Source organism: Synchiropus splendidus, chromosome 4, assembly GCF_027744825.2.
Source record: "Synchiropus splendidus isolate RoL2022-P1 chromosome 4, RoL_Sspl_1.0, whole genome shotgun sequence".
NCBI classification, from domain to species: domain Eukaryota; kingdom Metazoa; phylum Chordata; class Actinopteri; order Syngnathiformes; family Callionymidae; genus Synchiropus; species Synchiropus splendidus.
Window position 1 is genome coordinate 27,676,506 of NC_071337.1, and position 22,788 is coordinate 27,699,293.

General features: G+C 49.4%; 3 protein-coding genes across 5 annotated transcripts; 1 reads left to right on the forward strand and 2 right to left on the reverse strand.

The window, feature by feature from the left end:
• Positions 1–696: 696 nt before the first annotated feature.
• On the forward strand, positions 697–14,215 carry ccdc146 (coiled-coil domain containing 146). The gene is made up of 23 exons (XM_053863489.1): positions 697–846; positions 1,057–1,175; positions 7,688–7,770; positions 7,872–8,072; positions 8,660–8,714; positions 8,799–8,872; positions 8,955–9,030; positions 9,360–9,430; positions 9,566–9,793; positions 9,853–9,942; positions 10,005–10,101; positions 10,535–10,627; positions 10,901–11,068; positions 11,139–11,227; positions 11,294–11,458; positions 11,552–11,627; positions 11,708–11,856; positions 12,012–12,240; positions 12,684–12,794; positions 12,861–12,998; positions 13,064–13,189; positions 13,332–13,454; positions 13,639–14,215. Exons 2-23 carry the CDS (start codon positions 1,092–1,094, stop codon positions 13,819–13,821), a joined length of 2,709 nt encoding a protein of 902 aa, XP_053719464.1. The 5' UTR covers positions 697–846; positions 1,057–1,091; the 3' UTR covers positions 13,822–14,215.
• Positions 1,366–6,517, reverse strand: fgl2a (fibrinogen-like 2a). Its single transcript, XM_053863493.1, has 5 exons — positions 5,998–6,517; positions 5,054–5,258; positions 3,469–3,688; positions 2,964–3,134; positions 1,366–2,898 (listed from the first exon to the last, which is right to left on the reverse strand). Exons 1-5 carry the CDS (start codon positions 6,457–6,459, stop codon positions 2,583–2,585), a joined length of 1,374 nt encoding a protein of 457 aa, XP_053719468.1. The 5' UTR covers positions 6,460–6,517; the 3' UTR covers positions 1,366–2,582.
• gsap (gamma-secretase activating protein) lies at positions 14,059–22,234 on the reverse strand. Of its 3 annotated transcripts, XM_053863490.1 has the most exons (32): positions 22,108–22,234; positions 21,904–21,965; positions 21,777–21,833; positions 21,353–21,422; positions 21,240–21,287; positions 21,061–21,149; positions 20,420–20,489; positions 20,301–20,350; positions 20,123–20,233; positions 19,996–20,055; positions 19,882–19,928; positions 19,735–19,814; positions 19,592–19,669; positions 19,455–19,529; positions 19,293–19,385; positions 19,075–19,231; positions 18,921–19,011; positions 18,786–18,855; positions 18,629–18,708; positions 18,484–18,564; positions 18,185–18,307; positions 18,058–18,113; positions 17,812–17,840; positions 17,524–17,585; positions 16,860–16,955; positions 16,093–16,163; positions 15,860–15,954; positions 15,151–15,270; positions 14,827–14,888; positions 14,667–14,771; positions 14,453–14,546; positions 14,059–14,375 (listed from the first exon to the last, which is right to left on the reverse strand). In XM_053863490.1, exons 1-32 carry the CDS (start codon positions 22,190–22,192, stop codon positions 14,275–14,277), a joined length of 2,568 nt encoding a protein of 855 aa, XP_053719465.1. In that variant the 5' UTR covers positions 22,193–22,234; the 3' UTR covers positions 14,059–14,274. The 3 variants fall into 3 exon arrangements, 2 of the variants coding, with proteins under 2 accessions (XP_053719465.1, XP_053719466.1); XM_053863491.1 differs by lacking the exon at positions 19,455–19,529; XR_008414407.1 differs by lacking the exons at positions 14,059–14,375; positions 14,453–14,546; positions 16,093–16,163 and having other exon boundaries at positions 14,687–14,771.
• Positions 22,235–22,788: the final 554 nt, after the last annotated feature.

The window sequence follows — 22,788 nt, forward strand, 5'->3', positions numbered from 1 at the left end:
TTATTTCGATATGTGCACATTTATTTACGTATTTATACATTGATTTAGAGTTATGTCATTCACCGTCTTTCATACACGTGTATCAAGTCTGGTCTTAATGTGACACCGTTAGGGCCATGATAGTGGTTTGGCCATGCGATGAACACTTGAAACCTCATGATTTCTCCAGCCTGGTTCATCGCAACTTGCCCTATTTGCGTGTGTTCAGCGTCCAGCTGGGGCCTCTTCCAGTAAGTCGGTCGAGCGACAACCCTGAGTCAGTTTTCTCGCCAACTGCTTGAATTGCTCCTACTGTACAGAAACATAAACACAATTTCCACATTCAGCCACTAGAGAGCAATGTTGTTTAGCACTGATGAAAGGTAACTCACTCTCGGATTGATGTAATTTTTTTGTCTTTCAAGTCCGGTTGTTACTACAGCACAGAGATCTTATGTTTCTTCCTGTTTTAATGTTTAACTCAGCGTTCAGTTTCAATGAGAGTGAGCTGTTTCATCCAACAAGATGTGTGTTTGGTCGTGTAACCGTCCAAAATGATTCGGCGTGAACACAAGGAGAAAAAGTTTGGATTTTCGTCAAATGTGCATTAATACCATAGTCAAGATCAAACACATGTGTGACCACGAGGAGGAGCTGTTGAGAGACCCGACAAGGCGACGGCTAAACGGACGTTAGAGCGGCGTTTCGACTTGTTGAACGACGGAGCAGCAGCTTTTCTCACGGCTTCAACAGTGACGTCGGTCATCTTGGTTGCCATAGTAACCACAGTCAACACTGAGATTTGTTGGAGACTCATACAGACATCTGAAGTTGCTGCTGGTGCCGGCTCCGAGAGGTTCGGTAGAGGTGTGTTCGGAGTTGTACATTTACATTAGATACTGTTGGCTGCTGTACTTGGTTCGGGTTTAGTTTCAGTCAAGTGCGTGTTTACGGTTGTCTCATGTTTATGAGTCCAGCACATGATCTCCAGAGCGTGTTGGCACCAGTCACTTTATGGACGCCACCAAGTGAGTTGTCTGCTGCGAGCAGTTGTCAAATGTTCTGCTCGGTTCTCAGCCTGATGATCCTTGACGGAGTTCCTGCAGAGTCCGATGCATTCAGAGTTGGAGGAAGAGCGCCCCCCAGTGGACGGTCATGCTGCTGCCATCTCGACATCATTCAGGCTCCTGGAGCAGGTCAGACTTCCACCTACTACCCGGCACATGGCACCACTACGGATCAAAACCTGAGCCTCTGGTCTTTGCAGAGTCCAGTTTAGCCATTAGCTTTCCTTATCTCACATGGACGTTCACTGATCCAGACTAGTGGCAGTCATCGAGTTGTTTGTTTTTATGGTTCCACTGCAAGAAAGTACTGGTACACATGCTTTCGTCACATCTTTATTCAGGCGTCGGCAGAAAGCTGCTGACTCTGCAGCATGAATGAGAGATAGCACTGTGACAAGTCGGCCTCTCCGAGTCTCCCCTTCACAGCGCTGGAACAGTGGGTGTTCGTGTGGTGCAGAAGCATCATGTGTGATTATGTGCTGGGTAAAAACATCACACGCCATCAAAAGTGGAGTGAGTAAACAGAGATGTTGCTCAGCAAGCAACGCTGTCACTCTGCCATAGAGCGCTGACTCTTGTGGAGGGAGGCCTCGATAGAGAAAGAGCGGGAGCTCTTCATGCCACACTTCGACAAGAGCCCTAAAAGAGTGTTTGGAAACCATTTAAATGTAACAAAACGACATTGTTGTCATTTAACAACACAATACTGGAATGCCGGAATACTTTAGCAACATTTACTAGCAACATCAGCATTAGCTTGAGTAATATCAACAGTTGCTGCAGCAACAGTAAAATGAGTGACAGCAACCTTAGCTTTAGCAGTGTGGCTAACCCACATGTCTGGCTGCTGAATGACACATCTAGACAAGAGCAACCTGATTTATCTATGGTCTCTCCTGTGGTCGGGACGGTGGTTTAGGGATGGGAGCCCTGTGAACCTAGAGGTTATGATGCCAGGTGCATTGTTCCCTGTATTCGGGTCTCCCATGACAACCAGTCTGCGAGTGATTCTATAGAAGAAGGCCAAATTGAGAATGATGTCACTCTCGTCTGGATGTGGTCTACTTGAGTCCAGTCTGAAGCCAGGCTCGTGGGCGGGGTCGGTCTGCTCGGGAGCGGTCTTCTATCCACAGAGCAATCCACACTCACATGGATTCAAGAGGGCTGGTACTGTGGGTGGTGGTGGGAATCGGGTATGTATGCCGGCATACGTAAATAAATATCGACTTGATAAAGCTGGACTTTCCTCCGCACACATTTCAGACTCCAGAATGACCACCTAGACATGGCTGGGACTCGCTCGTGCTCTGTTCAGTTCTCCCCTTTAGGTCGTGGGATCGCTCCTGGCGGCACTTATAAAGTAGCCCTCTCTTTGGAATCATGAGGTGACGGGTGGATTTCCCTGCATGATCATGTGTGTAGTTCTTCGAGTCCACGTGAAGCTGCTGTGAAAGCTGAGGAAGGTGCTGGAGGACAGACTTGATGGCATCCGTCTTTACAGTCCACATAGCTGTTGGTGCGTGTCAACCGTTCCACCTACGGGGCATAGTTCTTTGGGCGGAGCATCATCTTGACTGTCTTGAAAGCCTGTCTGTAGTTTGTTGGGTAGTACTCTGAGGACATGTTGTGCCATGTGCCCCAGAAGATCCCGTTCCGGACTCCTTTGTAGCGCTTATGGTAGTACTTGCCATTAAGGTTGGCTGACATGCAGGCATCAAACCACCAACCCGAGCTGTAGTAGGCGCCGCAGTTCCCTGCTGGGTACATGTCGTTGTCACGGTCAGGCGTGGTGAAGAACTTCTGGTCATGGTTGAAAAGCTTGTTGAAGCTGATGGCGTTCCCAGCTGTCCCACTGTGAGCGGACACGAGGGACATGTTCATCACTGAGGCTCAGGGCGCCACTCCCCACATGCTCACCTGTAGCCACTGATGGAGAGGCGGTATCGCAGGAACTCGTTTGCCACGTAGAACTGGTCGTACTTGGCGTACTCTCGGTTGCCCTCAAAGTCCTCCAGCTCGATGCGCAGGATCATGTCCTTGGCTTTCGTCAGCAGATGGATGAGGTCGTTGCCTAGCCAAAACTCGCCCCTGCAGCCGGAGAGATAGACGCTCATTCTACCGCCCTCAGAGGAGAGGAAGACTGTGAATAAAGGATGAGGCCTTCTGAGGTACCCACTGCGGTCAGTTGTGGTGCAGATGGATGGAGAGAAGCAAAGGGCCACAGATTCAAGGAAGGAAGGAGGTGAGAGGAAAGGATGACAGGAATGAAGGGAGAGGCAGGGAAGGAGAGAAGGAAGTAAGAGCTGGGCTCGGAGAAAAGGAAAGCAGCAAATGAAAGGTTGGAGTGAAGGGAAGGGAATAAAGGAAGGAAGACGGAAAGGCAACATTTCAACATGACCTAATTCTGAGGAGAACAGGTCACCTGAAGTTCCCGAATCCTTTCTTGTAGTCGGCCCACGTGCGGTTGAAGCTGACAGACCCGTCCAGCCGCTTCTGTAGGACCGTCCAGCCTCCACCAAAGGACTCCATGTCACAGAGGACGTCAAAAGTGCCGTTGCGTGGGTCTGGCGTCACTCTGTACACACCGTTCTTCCTGCTCTCTAGCACGTTGTAGTCCGAACAATCTCGTGGGGCCAGGATGACTGCGGGCAGTGGAAAAGGTCAGAGGTGTGGAGTGGCTGGTCTCTGAGGCCAAGGGGGACACACACACACAAGTGTCCAAGAGCCCCACTGCAGGTGATGGAGCAGGTGGTGAGATGTTTCAGACGTGTGAGTCAGGGATGTTAGTCGGATACGTGAGATGCGTGAGTCACAGGCATGTCTGGATGCAACTCACTGACATGTCAGTCACAGACACTACAGATACCTCTCAGTTCTGACACTTTTGAAGCTTGATAACAAATTGATTAAGATAACTCCAAGTTAATGAACCTTTTTTTTTAATTGTTTGTAAACGGTTGTTTGTCAACAGTGAATGATATTGGTATTGTTTTTTGCGAGGGAGCCATTTTTTAAAACTTTATATAACTTTGAAATTACAAAAATGAAAAATTGATGTGAGATTTGACTACTAAAGAAAACATGCTCAATGGAGACCCTTAAAACCAAATAAAAATCTGGACTGTAAAAACATTGCCCTAAAGAGTCCATCTCAATGGTGGTCTGCTCCTCAGGAAGCTGTTCGAGGAATGTTCTTATGTAAGACTTGTGTTATTGTGTTGCTCTCCTGACAAATGAGAGATGTTTGACTGCTCAAGCGCAATGACGCAGGTGAAGTCTTTCACAACAGGCGGCTCTGGACGAGGTCACTGTACTGCTGACAGCTTTCATTTCCTCTTTCCCCGGAACATTCGCGTCATTCATCCTGAAACTGTTTCCTGGCAATGACAGGATGAAGACTGAATCCTCCTCCAGCAGTGAACACTGAGATGTTCAACTGAGAGACCGCGTGTCCTGGGTCTGCCCTGGGGCTTCCTCCCAGATGAATACCGCAAAAATCTTGGACACCACCTGTCTAGAGGCCCATCCGCTGTGTTTGAGGCGCAGTGGTTCTACTCAGGATGACTGAGCTTTTACTTCTCAGAGAAAGTCTGGACACTTGGCAGACCAAACTGACCCTCTCTTTCCAGAGAACTTCTCTCAAATATTGTGACCATGTTACAGAGGTCAGACCAGGATGTGTCCACTCCTCCCTAAAAACAGCAACACTGACTAGATTCAGACACCAGAGTGATCCATTTTAAGAGCTCCACGTCCCCCGCAGCACTTCCCATAGGAGACCCTTCTCCACGTCCAGATGACTAGTTTATAAGTGCTGTCTGCCACTGCCCCCACAGGGTCTCACTTAGATTTGTGGGTCTCGCATCATGTTTGTAAAACTTAGTCACACGTCTGAACTAAAGAGCATTTTCAGTTGAAGGGTTTAATCTAATACAGCACTTATGCGAGAGGGACTGTGGTGGGCGCTGTGCTCACAGACGTGGTGGGATCAGGAGAGTGAGTCTTACACTGAGGGCTGGTCTGGACGGCACACTGATTGGTGCAGGTGGAGCTCAGTTTGTTGAGCACTCCAGTGATATTCTCCACCCGCTGGTCCACCACGGCCTGCACATTGTCCATGTTGAGCAACTGCAGACCCTCCAGACGACCCTGCAAGACGGAGATCTGGCTCCGGGCATTTCGCAGGCTGGTGGACATCCGATTCAGCTTCACCTGCAGAGAGGCGGAGAACAAGGGTGATTCTCAGAAAAAAGGAACCTTGTCCACTCTCCGTTGTGGACAACTCTGCTAAAGCAGCCGTGAGAGCCCGCGACGTACCAGGCGCCATGTTTACAGAAGCAGGAATGTTCCCTGGTGGGCCGCTGCCAGCTCGGACCTCGCGGCTCTTTCAACATCTACTGTGTTTACATTCCAGCTGGCCGCTTTCATAAAGGGCACATCAGACCTCGCCTTCTGTAGTTGGTTCAGATGGTCCACCATGAGGACCAGGACTGAGCCTGGGTACAGGTTTTGATTGTGGCTTATCACCCTGGGTCTTCTAAACCCAAGGGCCATGTCGTTCCTTCTTCAGGAACAACGTCAAATCCAGATTATTGATTCTACACACTGGGTTTAAACAGGTTTCCTGAGCTCCTTTAGAAGGGGGGACACTGAGAGGTGTCTGGACTCATAAAAAAAAATAAAAAAAATATCCCCCAGAAGATCTGTTGAGGTCTCTGGAGAGGGAAATCTGAGCCTTGTTACTGCAGCTCAGGTTAGAGAGGAAGCTGATGAACACTCAAATTGAGTTCTGAGGGGGTGAAGAAAGTGAGTTTCTCTCATTCACTCTGGACGTAACCTCCTCTACAGGAGGTGCTGAGCCTCTCAGTCATACGTTGACTATCCTTAACCTCTGAGCTGCTTCATTAATGAACTGTGTCAATGGAGTTGTGGTTACGGAGCCTGTTCTTACCTGCATCTCCTGCACGCTGCTGACACTCGCCAAGTTCTTCCCTGCTGGCTGAACGTCTCTTTCCTCCGGACTGGATCCACCTGTTGGCTCCGGTCCTCCCTGGTCCATCTGCGGTGGTGGCGCCCCTGAGCGAACCCCACGGCACTCCTGACAGCTGTTTTTCAACTTGTTCACCACCTCCTTAAGGCTCTGCAGCTCCTTCATGGTCTTCTCCAGCAGCCGGAACTGTTTGGGGAGCTGGACAGTGAGTGGAGGCAGCGTGAGCTGGAAGGGACAGTCCTCCCCGTCCTCCGCCCTGGGGCCACACTGGCCTGAGGGTCTCAACGTGATCGGACAGGAAGCGCGCAAGTCAGGTCCTAGACCGTTGGGTCCACTGGTGTCCCACCTCTGGATGGAGTCTGCGGCCTGCGAGGCTCTGCTAGCCAATGATAGCAGAGCGACACACAACACTGTGGTCCTCATGTTGTCTTCTCTGAGACAAGTTTAGTCTGCTGGAGCTACACTGGTGCCTCCAGTCCTGTTGCTGTGAGGGAGGGAGAGTGAGGAAGAGAAGAGAGAGCGAGAGAGAGAAGAAGGAGGGGCGCAATATTACGTAATCTTGAACATAGTTTCGGAAGTGTGGGAGACATCATCATGTGATAGTCCCGTTCCAGTGACACACCGTTTCTTCCTCACACACACCTGTCTGATGGTCACCTTACTCTCTGCCGTGTGTGTCTGCAACCACAAACCATCACCCACTCTGAGCTCCACAGAGCTGTGTGGCCGTGGTGAGAGCACCCAGGTGAATCCTCAACCCTGTTTGTGTCCTAGTGTCATCAGCCAAACAGCAGGACGTGTGGTCAAGTGAAAGGATCACTGATGTTGAGGTCTCCAGAGTCATGGTCAACATGTCAACTGTTGGTCAGCTGACCTCTGGAGCTGACACTAGTGGGAGGGTGGATGGAGAGATGACAGGTGCATGATGGAGGCAGTGTTTTTCTGCTGGTGTATCATGCCAAATGTTCCAATTTCCCCTAATATGTCCGGAGATAGAGGTGGGCGATATGATGACATTGAGTCATGAACAATTAGAACTATCTACCAATGTGAGCAGGTTGCGTGGATTCGGTCACATTCTTTATATACCCCACGCAGATCAATGCTGATGTGTTGACAGTCACAGCAACGCTGCGCTTGGTGCTCCACTTCCCACACGAGTTGTTTTTAAACCTGATGTTCCTCTAACTTGACCACACAGCTTTACGACAGAATGTTGGTGCGCTTCTTGTCGGACCCACGACGCTGAAGACTGTCTCAGCTAACAGTCTCACTTCAAAACTTGACTATAAAAACTTGCTTTGTGGTTTAAAAGTTGGCTCAAAACTTAATGCAAAGAATGTTAAAGATTTGCTTTTCTCCAAACCCAAAATAATTTCATGCAAAAGTGATAGTGATAAAATGAGAAAAAGTTATTTTAAATAAATCTTGATATATTTTTGTCATATTTCCCACCCCTTTCTGGAGACATTTTTCTGTAATTTGTTTCTGTAAATAGCTTGCCAAAATTGCAGAGAGTCAGTAGCTACAATTTTTCTCAAATTAAATGGGATTTTTTTTTTTATGAGACTTTCGACGGAGCACGATTTGGCCGAGGTTCTTTGGTGGTGTGCCTTGACATTTTTTTCAACATAACTGACTGTTTCTGCAGCTCCTGTTGTCGGAGAAGATCTCACCATCTGCAATGGCAACACTGAAGAGCAAGTTGACTTTTCTCTGCGACTCACTAAGGAGGTGAGACAGTTCAAACTCATCCTCTCATCTGTCGGAATTTCATCGGCTCACCCAGAAACCGGCCAAAGACCTCATGTTTCATTGACCCCTTTTCTCGACAGGTCCCAGGATTCTGAGGTCCGACTTCTACAGGAGGCACAGCGGCTGCACTCTGAGGTGAGGAACGTCCAGGAGGAGCTGGAGGGTCTGGAGGAGCAGACCGAGACTGAAGCAGACCATCTCAGGCGCCAGCTGCTCGACGCTCACAACCAATTGAGAGCCGCTGAGGACCAAGAACAGCAGAACCGGGTCCAGATACTCTGGTACACATTACATTGTGTCTACAGGCGCACTGGACTGAAACAAGCAACACACAGTGGCCCGTGTAAAGACAGGACATTGCAAATTTGAAGGTCAAATGCACCCTTCCTCTTTCTCAGACATGTACAGTACTTTCACATGTACTCACTTATCACGCACGTCAGCACTCTCTTGCTCTCACTCACTCATGCACGCAGGCTGAATGGTAGACAGTAGACAGGCGTAAACAAAACTGAGCAGCACGAGGCAGCAGCTCTGCAACTTCTCAGTGACTGAGGCGGTGAAGGTCACTCATTCATTGTCTGATGTTCATCCCTCACCATCTAGCAATCATCCATTGATCACAGGTGGTCCATTTTATCTTGATGATCAATACCGCATCCATTCATACATTCATGGCCACTGGTGTTCCATTCTTCATATATTCATCCATCAGTTTGATTCATCCGTAATAAACCTGACTAGATCTACATCACCTGTGTTCGTGTCACTCATTCTTCCTTCCACCCTCCATGTATAGTCACACACACACACACACACACACATTCCTTTATCCCTCCTCATGTGCCTCTTGTGTTCTCCTCCACAGTCTTCAGGAGGAGAAGAAGTGGCTGCTGGATGGGAGCCTGAGAGAGTGCGATCCTGTGAGTTCCTGTAGAACACACATGTAACCACACAAATATGCACTCTCTTGTTGTCTCACAATGATCTGCACACCGGAACTGCAGACTCGAACCAGCAACCTGCAGGAGCAGAATCAGCTTCTGAGGGAGGATGTGGCACTGAGCCGGGCGGAATTCAGGTCCTACTAACTCACTCTCTCTCACACTCATGGTGTTGGAAAAGTGTAAATGAGTGTTGACTTGAGTGTGTGTTCTCTGCAGGCGTCTGACTGAAGAGCTTCTTTGTTGTGAGACAGAAATTCAGAAGGAGCAGACGCTCCTGGAGGAAGTGAAGCAGGTATCTGCAAGTGTGTGTGGTGTAGCTGGTTTAGCTGCCGAAACACAGCTCTTTGTGGGCACTTTTTTGTCGATCCCACAAGGTTAAGCCTCAATTTGGGGATTAAAACTTCAAGAAAACTGGGTCAATATAATTGGGTTTCAGTTTGGTTCAGATTCCTGGTTAAAGTGAGCCATTTCTTTTGGATGGTTAGGTTTAGGGGAAAGCATGATGTGAGTGAGCGGACGATGGTGCGACAAACTCGAGCACATGTGTGTGTCAGACTGCTGAGCTTGATTGTTGTGTGTTTTGAGCATATGTGTGTGTGTAACACTGTCTCTGTACTTTAGCAGGAATGTGTGTCCCTCCTAAACAGTCCGAAGCAAATTGTGGAGAAGGACTATGGTTCAGAAAGAAGAGAGTGAGTTGTGTGTTTCTGCATGTCCTGATCTGGGTCTGTGAGCTTCATGTGACTAGGACATCATCTAGATTCTAGAACCTTCTTGGTGTTCAGGAGCACCACACACTCCTTCACGCTTCTCTCCCCTCCTCTCAGAGCTGCAGTGAGAGAGATAAAGGTTCTGGACCAGCAGATCGGTGGACTGGAGCAGCAGCTGAAAAAGCTGCAGGATGTCAGTGTGTCCCTCAAGTCAAGGAGGACAGAGGCCCAGGAGCAGTTGAAGGAACTGCTGGCTCAGGTGGAGGTTGGAGAGAGGAGGTGCAGGTGTCTGGAGAAGGAGATTCAGCGGCAGCAGGAAGAGGAGGCGGAGCTCACGGGCAACAGGTTGGAGGTGATGTGGACATTTCCATATTCTAGACCTGTACGTGTGTCTGGCTGTCCAGGGGGATCCTGGAACTGAAGCTCTGCGGCTCTGCGGCTGATCGCCGCCTCTTGCAGGAGCGTCTTTGTCTGCTGCGGAAGGAGAAGAGCAGGTGCAGAGCCATGTCACTTCTCGCATGCACTGCCACACTCACCTTATCGGCATTTTCCTCAGGCTCAGGGAAGCTCTGAAGACGGTGGAGCGGTCAGTGATGATCTCGAGCGAGCAGCTGCAGCAGACGCTGTCACACACTGGAAGGCTGCAGGATCAGGTGAAGTCGTCACATGACGCAACCACCTGAACGTTCCTGCAGAGCTGAAGTGGCAATGCATCATGTTGGAGTGACTCGGACACACTGCAACAGGGGAAACATTTTGTATCAAAATGTGAGCTACGCTAATGTGGGCATTACACATCGCAGCTGAATCTGCCCAAGGCCCAGAGTCTCACGTTTGCTGTTAATGTCAGAGGGCGTCTTTCTTCTTCTGGTTTTGAGATGCACCTTCTAACTTAATGGAATTAAGCAAACATCCTTTACCATATCTTCCACTTTAGCAAGTGCTCATTAGCGGTGAAGCTATCAAGAGTTAATTCACAGACATTCACAGTCACCGTTACCACAAACTTCACTTTCAGGTTTCAGAACTTGAACTTCAGAACATGTCAGCATTCGGGCTATTTGAGGTTGTGATTTATGTTTTCAGTTGGACCTGCTGCGGAGGTGCCCAACTGCCATCCATCAGAGGGCACAGCTTCAGAGAGAGGTGGACGCCTTGGTTATGCAGTTGGCCAAGCAGGTGAGCGGGCATCTTTGGGTCTTTGTTATCATGATATACACGGGATACAAAAGAGGAAACCTAAGTGCAGCGTCAGCTGAACTGAATGAAGAGAAGTTCAAATGTTGAGAGGAAATTGAACTGTTCTCACGGAAATTCTCAGAAAAGCATGATGAAACTTTCCAGTGGTTGTTAACGGGAAATGATCATTTCACGGAAATTGCCACCAAAAGGGGTGATGACAATCATGATCATGACTAAGATAAAGATGAATACACTGGTGATGATTTCCAGGTTCGGAGGTGTGGTGATCAGAGCCTGGAGTCACAAGAGCAGCTGGAAGCTCAGGTGATGCTGAACAGGTCTGATCGCCTCCGTGAAGAAATCCAACACCTCACAAGCCTGAGACACCTCAGAGCTGAGGAGAGGAACCTGAAGCACCGTGAGCTCCTCAGGGTCCAGGTGCAGCACACACACACACACACACACACGTACACATAGGAAGTGACCTCAGAAGTTGACCAACCTTCAGGGAACTTTGAGAAATCTGGATATGGAACTGGGAGGGAAAGACCAGACGATCCAAGATCAGAAGAAACTTGACTCGTGTCTGCGGAGAAGGTTCAGTCAGATTCAGTCTCGAGCAGCCGAGCGTCACTAGCGCTGACCTGAATCTTCTGCTTCCAGGAGCTCTGAGTATGGGAAGCTGTGCGAGCTGATGGACGCTGAAAGGAACAAGCTTGTGGACCTGAAGCTGGTCGCAGCTCACAGCACTACCCAGCTGACACAGCAGCTGGGACTCCTGGAGCACCAGGTGGAGATCCAGCGCAGCATTTTGGACAACAAAGAGAGGTACTGGGTGGGCTCGCTCCTGACTGAGCTGATTCATGACAGCTCCTCTGTCCAAGCAGACTGGGTGTTCATGGTTCCGTGTGTTGTTCACAGCTTGCACTGCAAAGCTCAGATGAAGATAAGCAATAACAGCAAGACCAGAGAACACCTCCAGAACCTCCTGTCACAGGTCTGCTCATCTCTGCTCCTTTGTGGTACTGTTTCAGTTGGCCGCATGTGTTGAGCTGAGCTGACCTTCTCTGTCTACAGACCACGTGGAAGCTCCAGCATCTCACTCAGATGTTTGAGGACCACAGAGCGGAGGTGCGAGGTCTGAGGCGGAGCGTGGAGCTGCAGGAGAGAGTCCTACTGGACCTCAGCAAGAACCAGGAGGTGTCGGTGCAGCGGAGGAACACTCTGTAAGCTTTGTGTTCATGCGTGTCTCTTGTATGTGTCTGCAGTGTCTACCATGGGAAGGTGTTTGGATCATCTTGCAGCTGAGTGTGTTGCCACTGGGTGTGGTGGCCCTGAGTGTGGATGAGTATCATGATATCAAGCTATGTGTGATCCACAGAGGAGTCCAGCTACTGGAGCAGGAGGAGGTGGTGGCCAGCTGCTACGAGAGGCTGAAGATCCAGGAGGAGGCTGTGATGAAGGGCAGCTTAAGCCTGGAGCTGCTGGAGAAGGAAAGCAGAGAGTTGCGGCCTGTCCTGGATGACGAGAGGAGACAAGTGGAGCTGAAGGAGAAGGAGGTGCCGCTCTCCAGGAGGCTGGAGGAGGAGATCACCCTGCTGCAGATCCAGGCAAGTCTGAAGACCCAGCTTCAACTCTCAAACACTGACTTCCACAACAAGATCACGTTTCTGTGGATGATGTCACACACACACACAGACACACACATACACACAGACACAGCTGGATTTGGGTGTGTTTCTGGACCAGACTGCCTTCATCTGCTTGTCATCAGAACTCCAGAATGTGTCAACGTCACAGAGAATTCCCCTCCGGCATGTTAGTCAAACGTCTTTTCAAAAACATCTATCTACGTGGAGCACAACATGGAAAACACTCACACAGGTTGGAGATAAAGATGAACTACGGGTGTATGTACATCCTAACTCAACTCTGCCAGGAAAGGGGAAAGAGAGGGGATGAAAATGAGGTTGAAGAGGATGAGGGAAGAAGTAAGGTTTGATCTTTGAGTGACTTGGTGGTGGTCTGTGATGCCGTCCACTCTCTTTCACAGCTGTTGGAGGCTCGGGCAGAGACTCTACAGGCTGTTGATCAAACATCTGAGTACAAGGAAGTGAATGGAAGCGACCATTCAACCCCAGAGTTGATCAGGAAGGTGGAGCAGGTAAGTGATGCATTGATCGGGTGACTGTTGTGGTGGGGTCTAAAGATGTTGGTCTGGCACACACAGCTGGAGCGGAGTCTGACAAGGAGAGAGCGACACCTACTGGAGAAACGACTTTTGGTGGAGCAGGTGACGAGGTTGACGACTCCCCTTGCAGGACAGGTGGAGAAGTGCAAGCAGGAGCGCCTGGGTCTGGCTCAGAAGGTGAGAGACCTCAGCTCACCACAGGGCACACAGGGAGTAACCCTTGTGTACGTGCGCGTGAGCAGCTCAACGAACTCCGTAGCGGCTTGCTGTCATCGTCTGATCGCCTGATGTCCGTGTCAGCGCAACTCTCCATGAAGCAAGCAGCCCTGTTTTCACTGCAGCAGGAGATCCGAGAGAAGGAGGTGCAGGTCAGAGCACATAGACAAACACTCGTGATGTGGTGTAAGGTCGCTGTCCATTAATAGCTTACAACAGTGTGTGTAGTTAGGGTAACAATCCATGTGTGGAACCAACAACTGTTCTCAAAGTGAGAGAGTATGTGTGTTGTAGTTGGACACCTGCCGGTGCCGGCTGGACCGAGGCCTTCCTCCCTGTCCTGAGGTGGAAGAAGAGTGGAGGAAGATGCTGCGAGACAGGAGGAGGAGACTGAGAGACAAAGAGGAGCAACAGAAGGTGACACATACAAACACACACTGAAGGGAAGAGGGTGATAAAGAGAGTCACACAAAGAAGTGAAAGAGGAAATGAGGCAGCGCAGAGGGAAGGAAAGGATTCAAGTTGGAAGTGACTCTAAGGGTTAGGGTTTGAATGTGAATGGATGAAGATGCCTTGTTGATGGTCGCTTCTGCTCCCACAGAGGGCCCAACAGAACCAGTGGTACCAGCTACCCAGTGGAGAGCGGACCACTGCAGAACCTCGACCCAATGCATATATACCCCAGACTGAGGGGCTGCCGCTGCCCCGACCCTACGGTGCCCTGGCACCGGTCAAGCCCTGGCAGCCCACAGCAGCCGCCAGACACTCCCCCCCCCCCACCTAATGCATGACATCTGACATCATCAGGTCAACAACAACACTGTGTTTTTCATGGAGTAGGCTTGGCTCTGAGCCGAGTATCTTAAGGAGCCTATGGTGGAGAGAGTTCTCACTCAGCTCAAGAACACATGTCAGTACCTCAACATGTCAGCGGTGAATCCATCCACAGCCTATGAACCGTCATACAACTAGCTACACTTATAGTCCACAGCAGTCTATTGAAGAGAATTGGCTCCCTGGATAAGTACGGTCCCTTTATTTTGACGCACATGTGCAGACAGACACACACAGATGCACACTGAGACACACCACAGATCCTGTGGAGAACACTGGGAACATAGTCAACCTGAGAGGTGCGGTGTCATTGTCCGTTTTTTGAGTTCAATTTGAAATGAAGTTGATTCCACAAAATCCCTTTTTGTTGTGTTTGTCATTGTGTGGGTTTTTCTCTCCTCCTTCACTTCCTTTGCAACCCCAGTGACACCAGCGTCTGCTTCAGAGCTGTTTCTTCCACAAAATGAGAGTCAATGTTTTCTTGCTGCTGGACCTGCTGCAAAGCTGCACACACGTGTGCGCACACACGTTAACAAACGCATCTCCAGAGTCAAAGACACAGTAGTGGGCTGGGAACTCACCTGCGCCCTCCACGTCCGACAGAATCCCCGTCAGGAACGTCAGAGGCAGGAAGTCCGTTCCCAAGCTGGAACGTTCCCTGTTGCTTCCAAATCCCTGCAAGAAGCACAACACAGCTGAAACAGCATGCACTTGTGGGGCCATGGACCAGGTTTCAATTGGGTTTCTGTTCAGGTCCAGCACAGCTCATGACAGATGCATGTGTGAGTGCGTTACCTTGTGAGTGTGTCGCTGCTCCAGCAGAGTTCCGACATAAGCTCTGGAGATCGATGCTGAGCTGATGGGATGATCCCACATGTGGAATAGCTTCTGCTGCAGTGGCTGCACACACAATAATGAAGTAGCGTACCACACACTCTCGCGAACGCACACGCACCTGTGTGAGTCTGCTCAGGACACTGAACTTTAGCTTCTCATTGTCGTCACTATTGTCCAGCTCTGGAACAAGAACAACAGAACCTTCATCAGCGTGAAAGTGGAGGACCATCACATTCATCTGTGGACCTCTGCTTGTCCTCTTTGGGACGAGGAGGGAGCAGTCAAAGCACTGAGGTGCTGGCACTTCCATGTGAACTCTTGCAAATGATGACATCAGAAAAAATGTGCTATAAAAAAGTTGTTTACCAGACTGAGCTCAAGGAAGTGTCTGCAACGTGCTGTGTGTGAGTGTCCAGGTAAGAGTGTGTCCGTCATCACTCACCTGTCATGAGCCGACAAACAAAAGACTCAGTCAGCTGCAAACATCGGTGGTCCAGGTACTGCAGGAAGGTGTGGCGAGGGAGACAGCGGAGAGCGAGCACAGACAAGAGGGAGTTGAAGCCTGCGAGAGAGCAGGAGTGAAAACCAAACTGAGATTCATAAAACCTGTATTCAGAAAAAAAAGTCAAAACACCAGTGTTGTTAACGTCTGGAATTAATGTTTTCAGTGTCATGCACGCACAAACTCTCCCTAGGGTGTTTAAGCTTATCTATCCTAGTGAAGTCCACTTTGGGGGAAAACACCCCATTGTGGGACCCTTTTGCAGGACACCACAAGGTTAATCCTCAATTTGAGGATGAAGACTTCAAAACAACAAGATTATTACAAGTAGGTTGAAGTTTGGTTCAGAGTCCTGGTTAAGTTTAGCCATTTGTTTTAGATGGTTTACGGTGAGAGGTGTGTGCATGTCTTGATAGTTTTGCATGGACAAAATCGGTGTCAGACATTCGGCTGGTCCGCATAAGATTTTGAAGGTCAAAACTTCAAAATAACTGGGTCATTATAATTGGGTTTAAGTTTAGTTCAGAGTCCAGGTCAAGGTTAGCCATGTGGTTTGGATGGTTAGGTTTAGGGTGAAAGGCTGGGGAAAGCATGGAAGATCAATGAGTCCTAACAAGGACAGAGAAACCAATATGTGTGTGTGTGGTACCTAGTGGGAGGGGCAGACAGAGCCCCAGTGTGGCCTCCAGGGTGCGAAACATGAAGTGAAACACGGCTGATTCTGCTGGTCCTACCGACGCCTTCCTGTAACACACACACATTACATAACCTGAAAACTCCCCTGAGATCAGAGTCAGTGAACCTTGTGTGTTCATGTGAACACACACTAGCAAGGGGGCGCGAGAAGTTCAGGCATGACACACACAAAGGGAGGATACTCACAAGCTCAGAACATGAGGATCCAGTTTGTATCTCAGCCAGACTGACTCGAGCATATGCCTGATAAGCTCCAACTACACACACAAACACACACACGTTGAAGCTGTGACTTCATGATCAAGTGTTGGTCAACATCTGCATGGCGACGGCGTGTCATCATCCACTGTTGGCTTCTTGCCCAACTTGTACCGAACTCAATCGTAGTCAGCTGCTTGTTTGTTGGTTTCATGTTTAAGTGAGTGCATTTGGACACGAAAGTTGTTTGACTTTAATTTTGCCGTTCACATTCCGTGATCATCACAGACTTTTTGACTCTCATTTAATAGTCACCACATGACCCTCACTCATTCCTCACACTTTCACTTTCACTCACGCAGTGTGTCGTCTCGACAATCATTCTGGCAGTTTTGTTTCGTAAGACCTCAAGTCACGAGTCGAAGAGAGACACAGCGGCACCAGAACTTGCTGCTCTGCAGGTGGTGTGTGTGTGTATATGAGTGTAACTTCAGATAAAAATACGGACAATGGCTAAAACGTTGAGTAGCACTAATGTTTCAAAGTTCTAACGTGTATTCTGAACTGTAAAAGTAGAAATGTCAGCAATAAAAGACATTCCAGCTGCGTCCTCAAAACACTTGATGTGCAGTGTCCACCATGGCTCAGCTCCTGGCCAATACACTTTATGAGACAACGACACTCAGGCACAAGCACACACCTTGTGTCCAGACAATCTCTCGCGACTCGATAGCGAACTTCATATGAAAACAAACCAGCTTGGCAACGTAGTCGATGGCAATGGCGTCAATCTTCTTCTTGCCAAGTCGCGGCACGAACCTCCTGAGATGTTCCCGAAGTTTGTTCACTGTCTGTCAGAGAAACATTAACAGCAATTGAGCCGATGTTCTCCCACGAGCGTGAGCGTAACAAGCGATGCATGTCTGTGCTTGTGTGAGCATGATTTTGATCGTCCATATTCATGTATCAAAATGTTACAGATCAATAGTAAATGTGTTGCAACAGGTTGTGCAACAAGCTTAGGTTGTGTTTACAAAAAGGGTTTATTACTGCATCCTTCTTTGCTACATTAGAGTGTGATGATTGTGTTATGTTGAATAACCGCGCTGCAGCTGTGTAGTTTTGACTGTTGGATAACCCATATGTGTTGTGATGTGTCAATGGTTATTGTCAGCTTGGTAACCTTATTGATGCATTATGTATCAGACAAGATATCTGTACTAAGACGCGCGACTGTGTTTCTTATCATTTGACATGTTGTGTTCTTGCGATGCATTTTCATCTATTGTTTTGTGTTTGTGATCTAATTGTGTCGTATTAAGTTTTACGCGTTACATTGACTGTGAAGGTGGATCGTTCTTGTTGTATGTGTTGTGTTTTGTGACACTGTGGTGCAGCATGATGTGTTACATGTCTCACCAGGCCGATCAGCGCCCTCTGTAGGTGGTCGTCCTCCTGGAGGAGCGGCACAAGTCTTTTGTCTGGAATGACAAACAACATCATGTGCGTGCCTGTGAGGAGCCCGACTTAGTCAGAACATCTGGACTAAAGTCAAGTGAGAGGGAAGAGTAGGATGGATGAGATGAAAGGCAGAAGAGAAGGAGGAGGGAGAGATGAAGAGGAGAGTAGAAGACGAATGAAGGGAGGGAAGACGGACAGCGCAGGGGAAAAGGAGAAAGTGAGGAAGGAAGAGGAGCCTGCTCTCACCCAGACATGAGTCCATGGCGTTCAGAACTCTGCAACACAAATATCAACCACACCATCACTTGTAGATTGAACATTCATCTTTGTGTGTCTGGTACTTGGCTAAATGTGAATTAGTAATGTTCGCCATGTTCTTTGTTTCATCTGCAGTCAATCTCCATCAGCGTGTCTCTGTGGACTCCAGGAGCTGTGAGCTTCCTTTAATTCAGAACTCACGTCAGGTGGTTTGACCTCACTGGCTCCACTTACTTCTGAGCATCTTCCAGAAAGAGGTTCCTCACAGCAGATGGAGTCGCCCCACGTTGCTGAAACAGAACTTAGCTTTGGTATCGTTCAGGCAGGAAGTAAGGTGAAGAGGAAACAGAGGAGTCCTGACCAGTTTGTTCCAGTCGTCTCTGATGGTGGTGGTTTGGTACCGGGAGTTCTGAAGAGCTCTCAAGTGTTTTGACCTTTCAATGTTCCACTGGAGCTCCGACCAGAAACCCTGGACTCCACCAGTCTGCACACACACACACACACACACACACACACACACACACACACACACACACACACACACACACACACACACACACACACACACACACACACACACACACACACACACACACACACACACACACACACACACTCAGGAGGTGGTCCCACAAGGGGCAATGGACCAGTGGCTCGTACTTTCACAGTGCAGACGGCTCTGAGCTGCGTCTCTGTTGAGCAGATGGCACCAGGGACGTCCAGCAGACTCGGCGCTACCTCCTGGACGGCAACAGAGTGTTATACAGATGAAGGGGAATCACCATATTATCACCCTCCACCGAACCTGGAGCTGCTGCAGCGAGGAGAACGGCAGAACTGGGTCCAGACCGAGAGTCTGGTGGCAGCACATTCTGAACAAGGAGGCTGTCCACAGGAAAGACGAGTCAGCGGGCTTAATTAAGCCACCTCATAGTGAGTTCTACCCATGAAGCACCACTGACCCATAAGCACCTCCTGGAACGGGTTGAAAGAGTGGATCCGGGTCATGCAATCACACAACCAGTCAATAATCTGTGGAGAACAAGAAGTAAGCCAGACAAGTGCATTGCACACAAAACATCAACACCACGTTTCACCTGCAGCTCCACAGCTGGATCAGAACCCATCTGGAGCAGCAGGATGTGGAGGGCAGCGAGTCGCTGACTGTCTGCCCAGGTCCTGGGTTGTCTGCTGAGGGATCAAGAGCCGTCACATGATGTCACTGTGGACAGGTGAGGAGGCAACAGTGACCTGGCTGGGGTGGCGGAGTGCAGGATGGTCAGGAGGGGGGCGGGGCTGAACTCCACCTGGTACATCTGACCTCTGGTCCAGTCCAACAGGGCAGACCCGGACTCTGAATGCAGCACAGTGAAGCACCCGGACTGCAAACCAGAGCCGGCGTCATCTCCTGGAGCAGAAGCTGAAATGAATACATGAATCTCTGACAGGGTTCTCATCTAACCACTCACCTGAAAGGAAGAGTGAGTGACAGCTGAGCTCCGGTTGTCGGCTGTTGATGCAATGAAGGAAGCAGCCAGACAGGTGAGCCACCAGGTAGGAGCCTGTCCACACACACACACACAGACATGAATATACATACTGAGGGAGACTCTACTGTCCAGGGGTCAGACCTATGGTGAAGAAGAGTGGATGCTGACATGCCTCCTGCTCACTTCCCAAAGTGACCCGAAACGTTTTACTGACGTCTGTAACAGGAGAGAGCTTTCACAAGGAGCACAGACTTACACACCCACACACTGATACATACCTTTGTGGAGCAGGATAACAGTATATGCCACTTCCTGTCCATCATCAGGAAGCCGGCTGCAACAAACATACAAACTTCCTGACAAACATAGGAAGCGGCTGTCAATAAAACTCATTGATTCATCATCTCTGTGTGTGCCTCACCTTCTCTTTGTGTGAACACTTCCACCCTCACCCTCTCTCTCACTGAAGTATGGAAATGATCAAAACCTAAATTTACAAATCTGTAGGACAGAGAGAGACACATACGAGCATGAAGAACTTAGCAGTTGGTTCTGGATGTGGTCTTACTGGACTTCAGGGAAAGCGTTCTCCGGGAGCTTGAGAGGGAGCTGCAACTGGTGGGCGACAAGAAAGCTAGAATAACAAAGAATAACAAAGAAGTAACCAAACAATGACACTCACCACTGTCTCACACCGTCGGTCCGGATAGAACTGAACACAGTGCAGCAACATCGATCCATCCTAGACCCACACCAACCCACAGTCAAGACCACTATAGTGCATGTGTGTACAATTGCAGGTCAGTCACCTGGAGTTTGATGTAGAATAGTCTCTGGGAGTTCTGGTCCCACTGGAAACAGCTGGCGTCCTCCACAAGCTGCTCAGCGGTTCTGGACAGACGCTCCGGGTTCAGCATCACCTGATCATAGCAGGAAGAGATGGTCAAGGACAAGGTCAGGCATGGACCACAGGACACATGGACTCACCACTCTGTCCCCTTGTTGTCGGGTCAGTGGCACATGAAGAAGGTCCACATCTAGAAGATCAGAAGTTCATGTTGTCCACTCTGAGATCAGGTTCTACTCTGAATCCAAGTTCAACTCACATCCGTCCCCCGTCAGCACCAGCAGGTGACTCTCATGGACCGTCCGGTGCTCCGTGACTGCATGAAGAAACTGACCAACACATGAAGAACAAAGATCAGTGAAAGGGTTCTCATCCCCTTGCACTCATTCTCCTCAGGCAGTGAGGGCAGCAGCCTAAGTGAAGAGACATGGACTTCCCAGCCACCAGAAATATTCAGGAGGAATACTGAGGAGTTAAACACAGAGACGTCATCTCTCTAGCGTGTCCCAGTTCTGCCCCGGGGCCTCCTCCTGGTTGAACACCTTGCAAGTCCGGGAGACATCCGGCCAAGATGCCACCTCAACTGATCTCTGATGGAGGGTCGGTGGTTCTACTCTGAGTTGGATGACTGAGCTTCTATCTCTGAGAGAGAGTCCAGACATCCCACCCAGAAGAATCTAATATGTGAGCAGGTTTCGTCGGTCAATACTAAGTGTAGTGGGTGTAGAAAGCCACTGGACAATGGACAGCTTACTCTTCTGGTTCAGCTCTCTGTACACCTCAGCAGAGTTCACGTGATAGTAGCTGACATAAATATGAAAGACAACTCTGGCTCACAGTGACAACTTTGTCAGACAAACATGAAGAAGAAACTGACATGAAGACGGCACGAAAACCCACCTGAACTTTGACCCTGCAGTCCACAGCTTTCAGCACTTTGGTGTTGTGGATGGGACGAATCTCCATCAGTAGAGTTACGCACTTAGAGACTGATACACACACATATGAAATATGGAAAGAAAAGGCAATAATAAATAATGTGTCCGTGCGTGTGCGTGTGTGTGTGTGTGTGCGCGTACTTGGCTTCGGTCTCTGGTCGTCTCTGTGGTTTTGGCTCAAACTGACAGCTGTTGCAGACAAAATGTAAAATGACTATCAACAGAGAGAAAAAGACAGGCACTGGCCTCCTCACCAAGCAACGTTTCTTCAGAGTTCAACGAGCAGCTGCTGATGCACACACAACGGTCGAAGGCGTAGAGGAGCTGAAGAGCACAATCACAGGAAAACTGATGTGACATGGAGGAGGAGAATGACTGACCTGGATGGTGTCAGAAGTGCGTATACGTTCATTCAGTGAAACACACACGCACACAGGTTTGTCGCACCATCTTTGTAGGGACTGCTCATTCCCACAGTGCTTTCCCCAGCCCCTCACCCTCAACCTAACCATCCTAAAGACCCAGTTATTTCACAGTCATCATCCTCCAATTGGGGCTTATCCTTCTGGGGTCAGGCAAAAGGGCCCCACAAAGCCATAAGAGCCCCACAAGATGGTGTTTCCACCCAAACTGGACCTCACTTGGATAGATATGCTTACACGCACGCACACACAATACCTTAGTGCGTTTAGTTCTCGGCTCGAATTTGCCGATCTTGGTGCAGCCGTCGTCCCCCTGTGGGCGTCAGTGGTTCTCAGCTCAACAAATTCATCAGCGACCTCAGCAGCAGCAGCACGTAACTGACCGTCCAGCTGAGGAGCATCCCGCCGTCCTGCTCCACGTTGAGGATCCTCAGTTCCAGACCGCCTGGAGACGAGAGCAGAAGTTTGGAAGAATCGGACACTTTGAATAAACACTTGTAGCGCCACCTGCTGCACATCCAATACGTCAACAACGAGTTCAACAGTTTTATAAGAAGGAGTCTTCACCCGTCACCTGACCGCCTCACCTGTCCCCCGGCTCACAGACGCCTCCCTGCGGTAAAGCTCCTTCTCCACATCTGTCAGATCGAACTGGAGCCTCAGGTCCAGCATGACACCCGCCGGGATCCACAGCTGGAGCCGGTAATCGGACCGAACTCTGGAGCCGGCTGAAGCAATTCCGCGCACGTGACTGGCGAGACGCACACGCTTTCACTTCCACACAAACGTATTGAGGAGCGCCGCCCCACCACGGTGCCTGCCGAGGCGCTGCGTCTCATAGGCTGGTGGAAGCGCCACACAAGCGGGCAGGAATGTCACACCGCCCCGCTGAGGGTTTTCACGACACACATTCATCGAACCTCCCGTGCAAGTTGAACCCAGCCAACGACTACACGATGTCAGACGTCAAATGACTTCTGAGGCCCATAAAGTGTACAATGGCACCAGTCGCTCTCGAAATACGACGCGGAAAGTCGAATGAACGCACACGCATTAAAAAGCTGGATTTCGTTGATATAGCTTCAGGTGACAGAATCAATATACATGTCACATGATGAAAATGATAGGAACTAAGTAGTCGAACTAGTCTACGAGCTGTTTAAATCAGTAAACAAAAGCAAAAGTATTATTATCAGCCTGAGGAATCATCCTCTCGCGCAGTAGCTGCAGGACGACGTCTGTATTTTGAAAATAAAGAAGACTAAAAT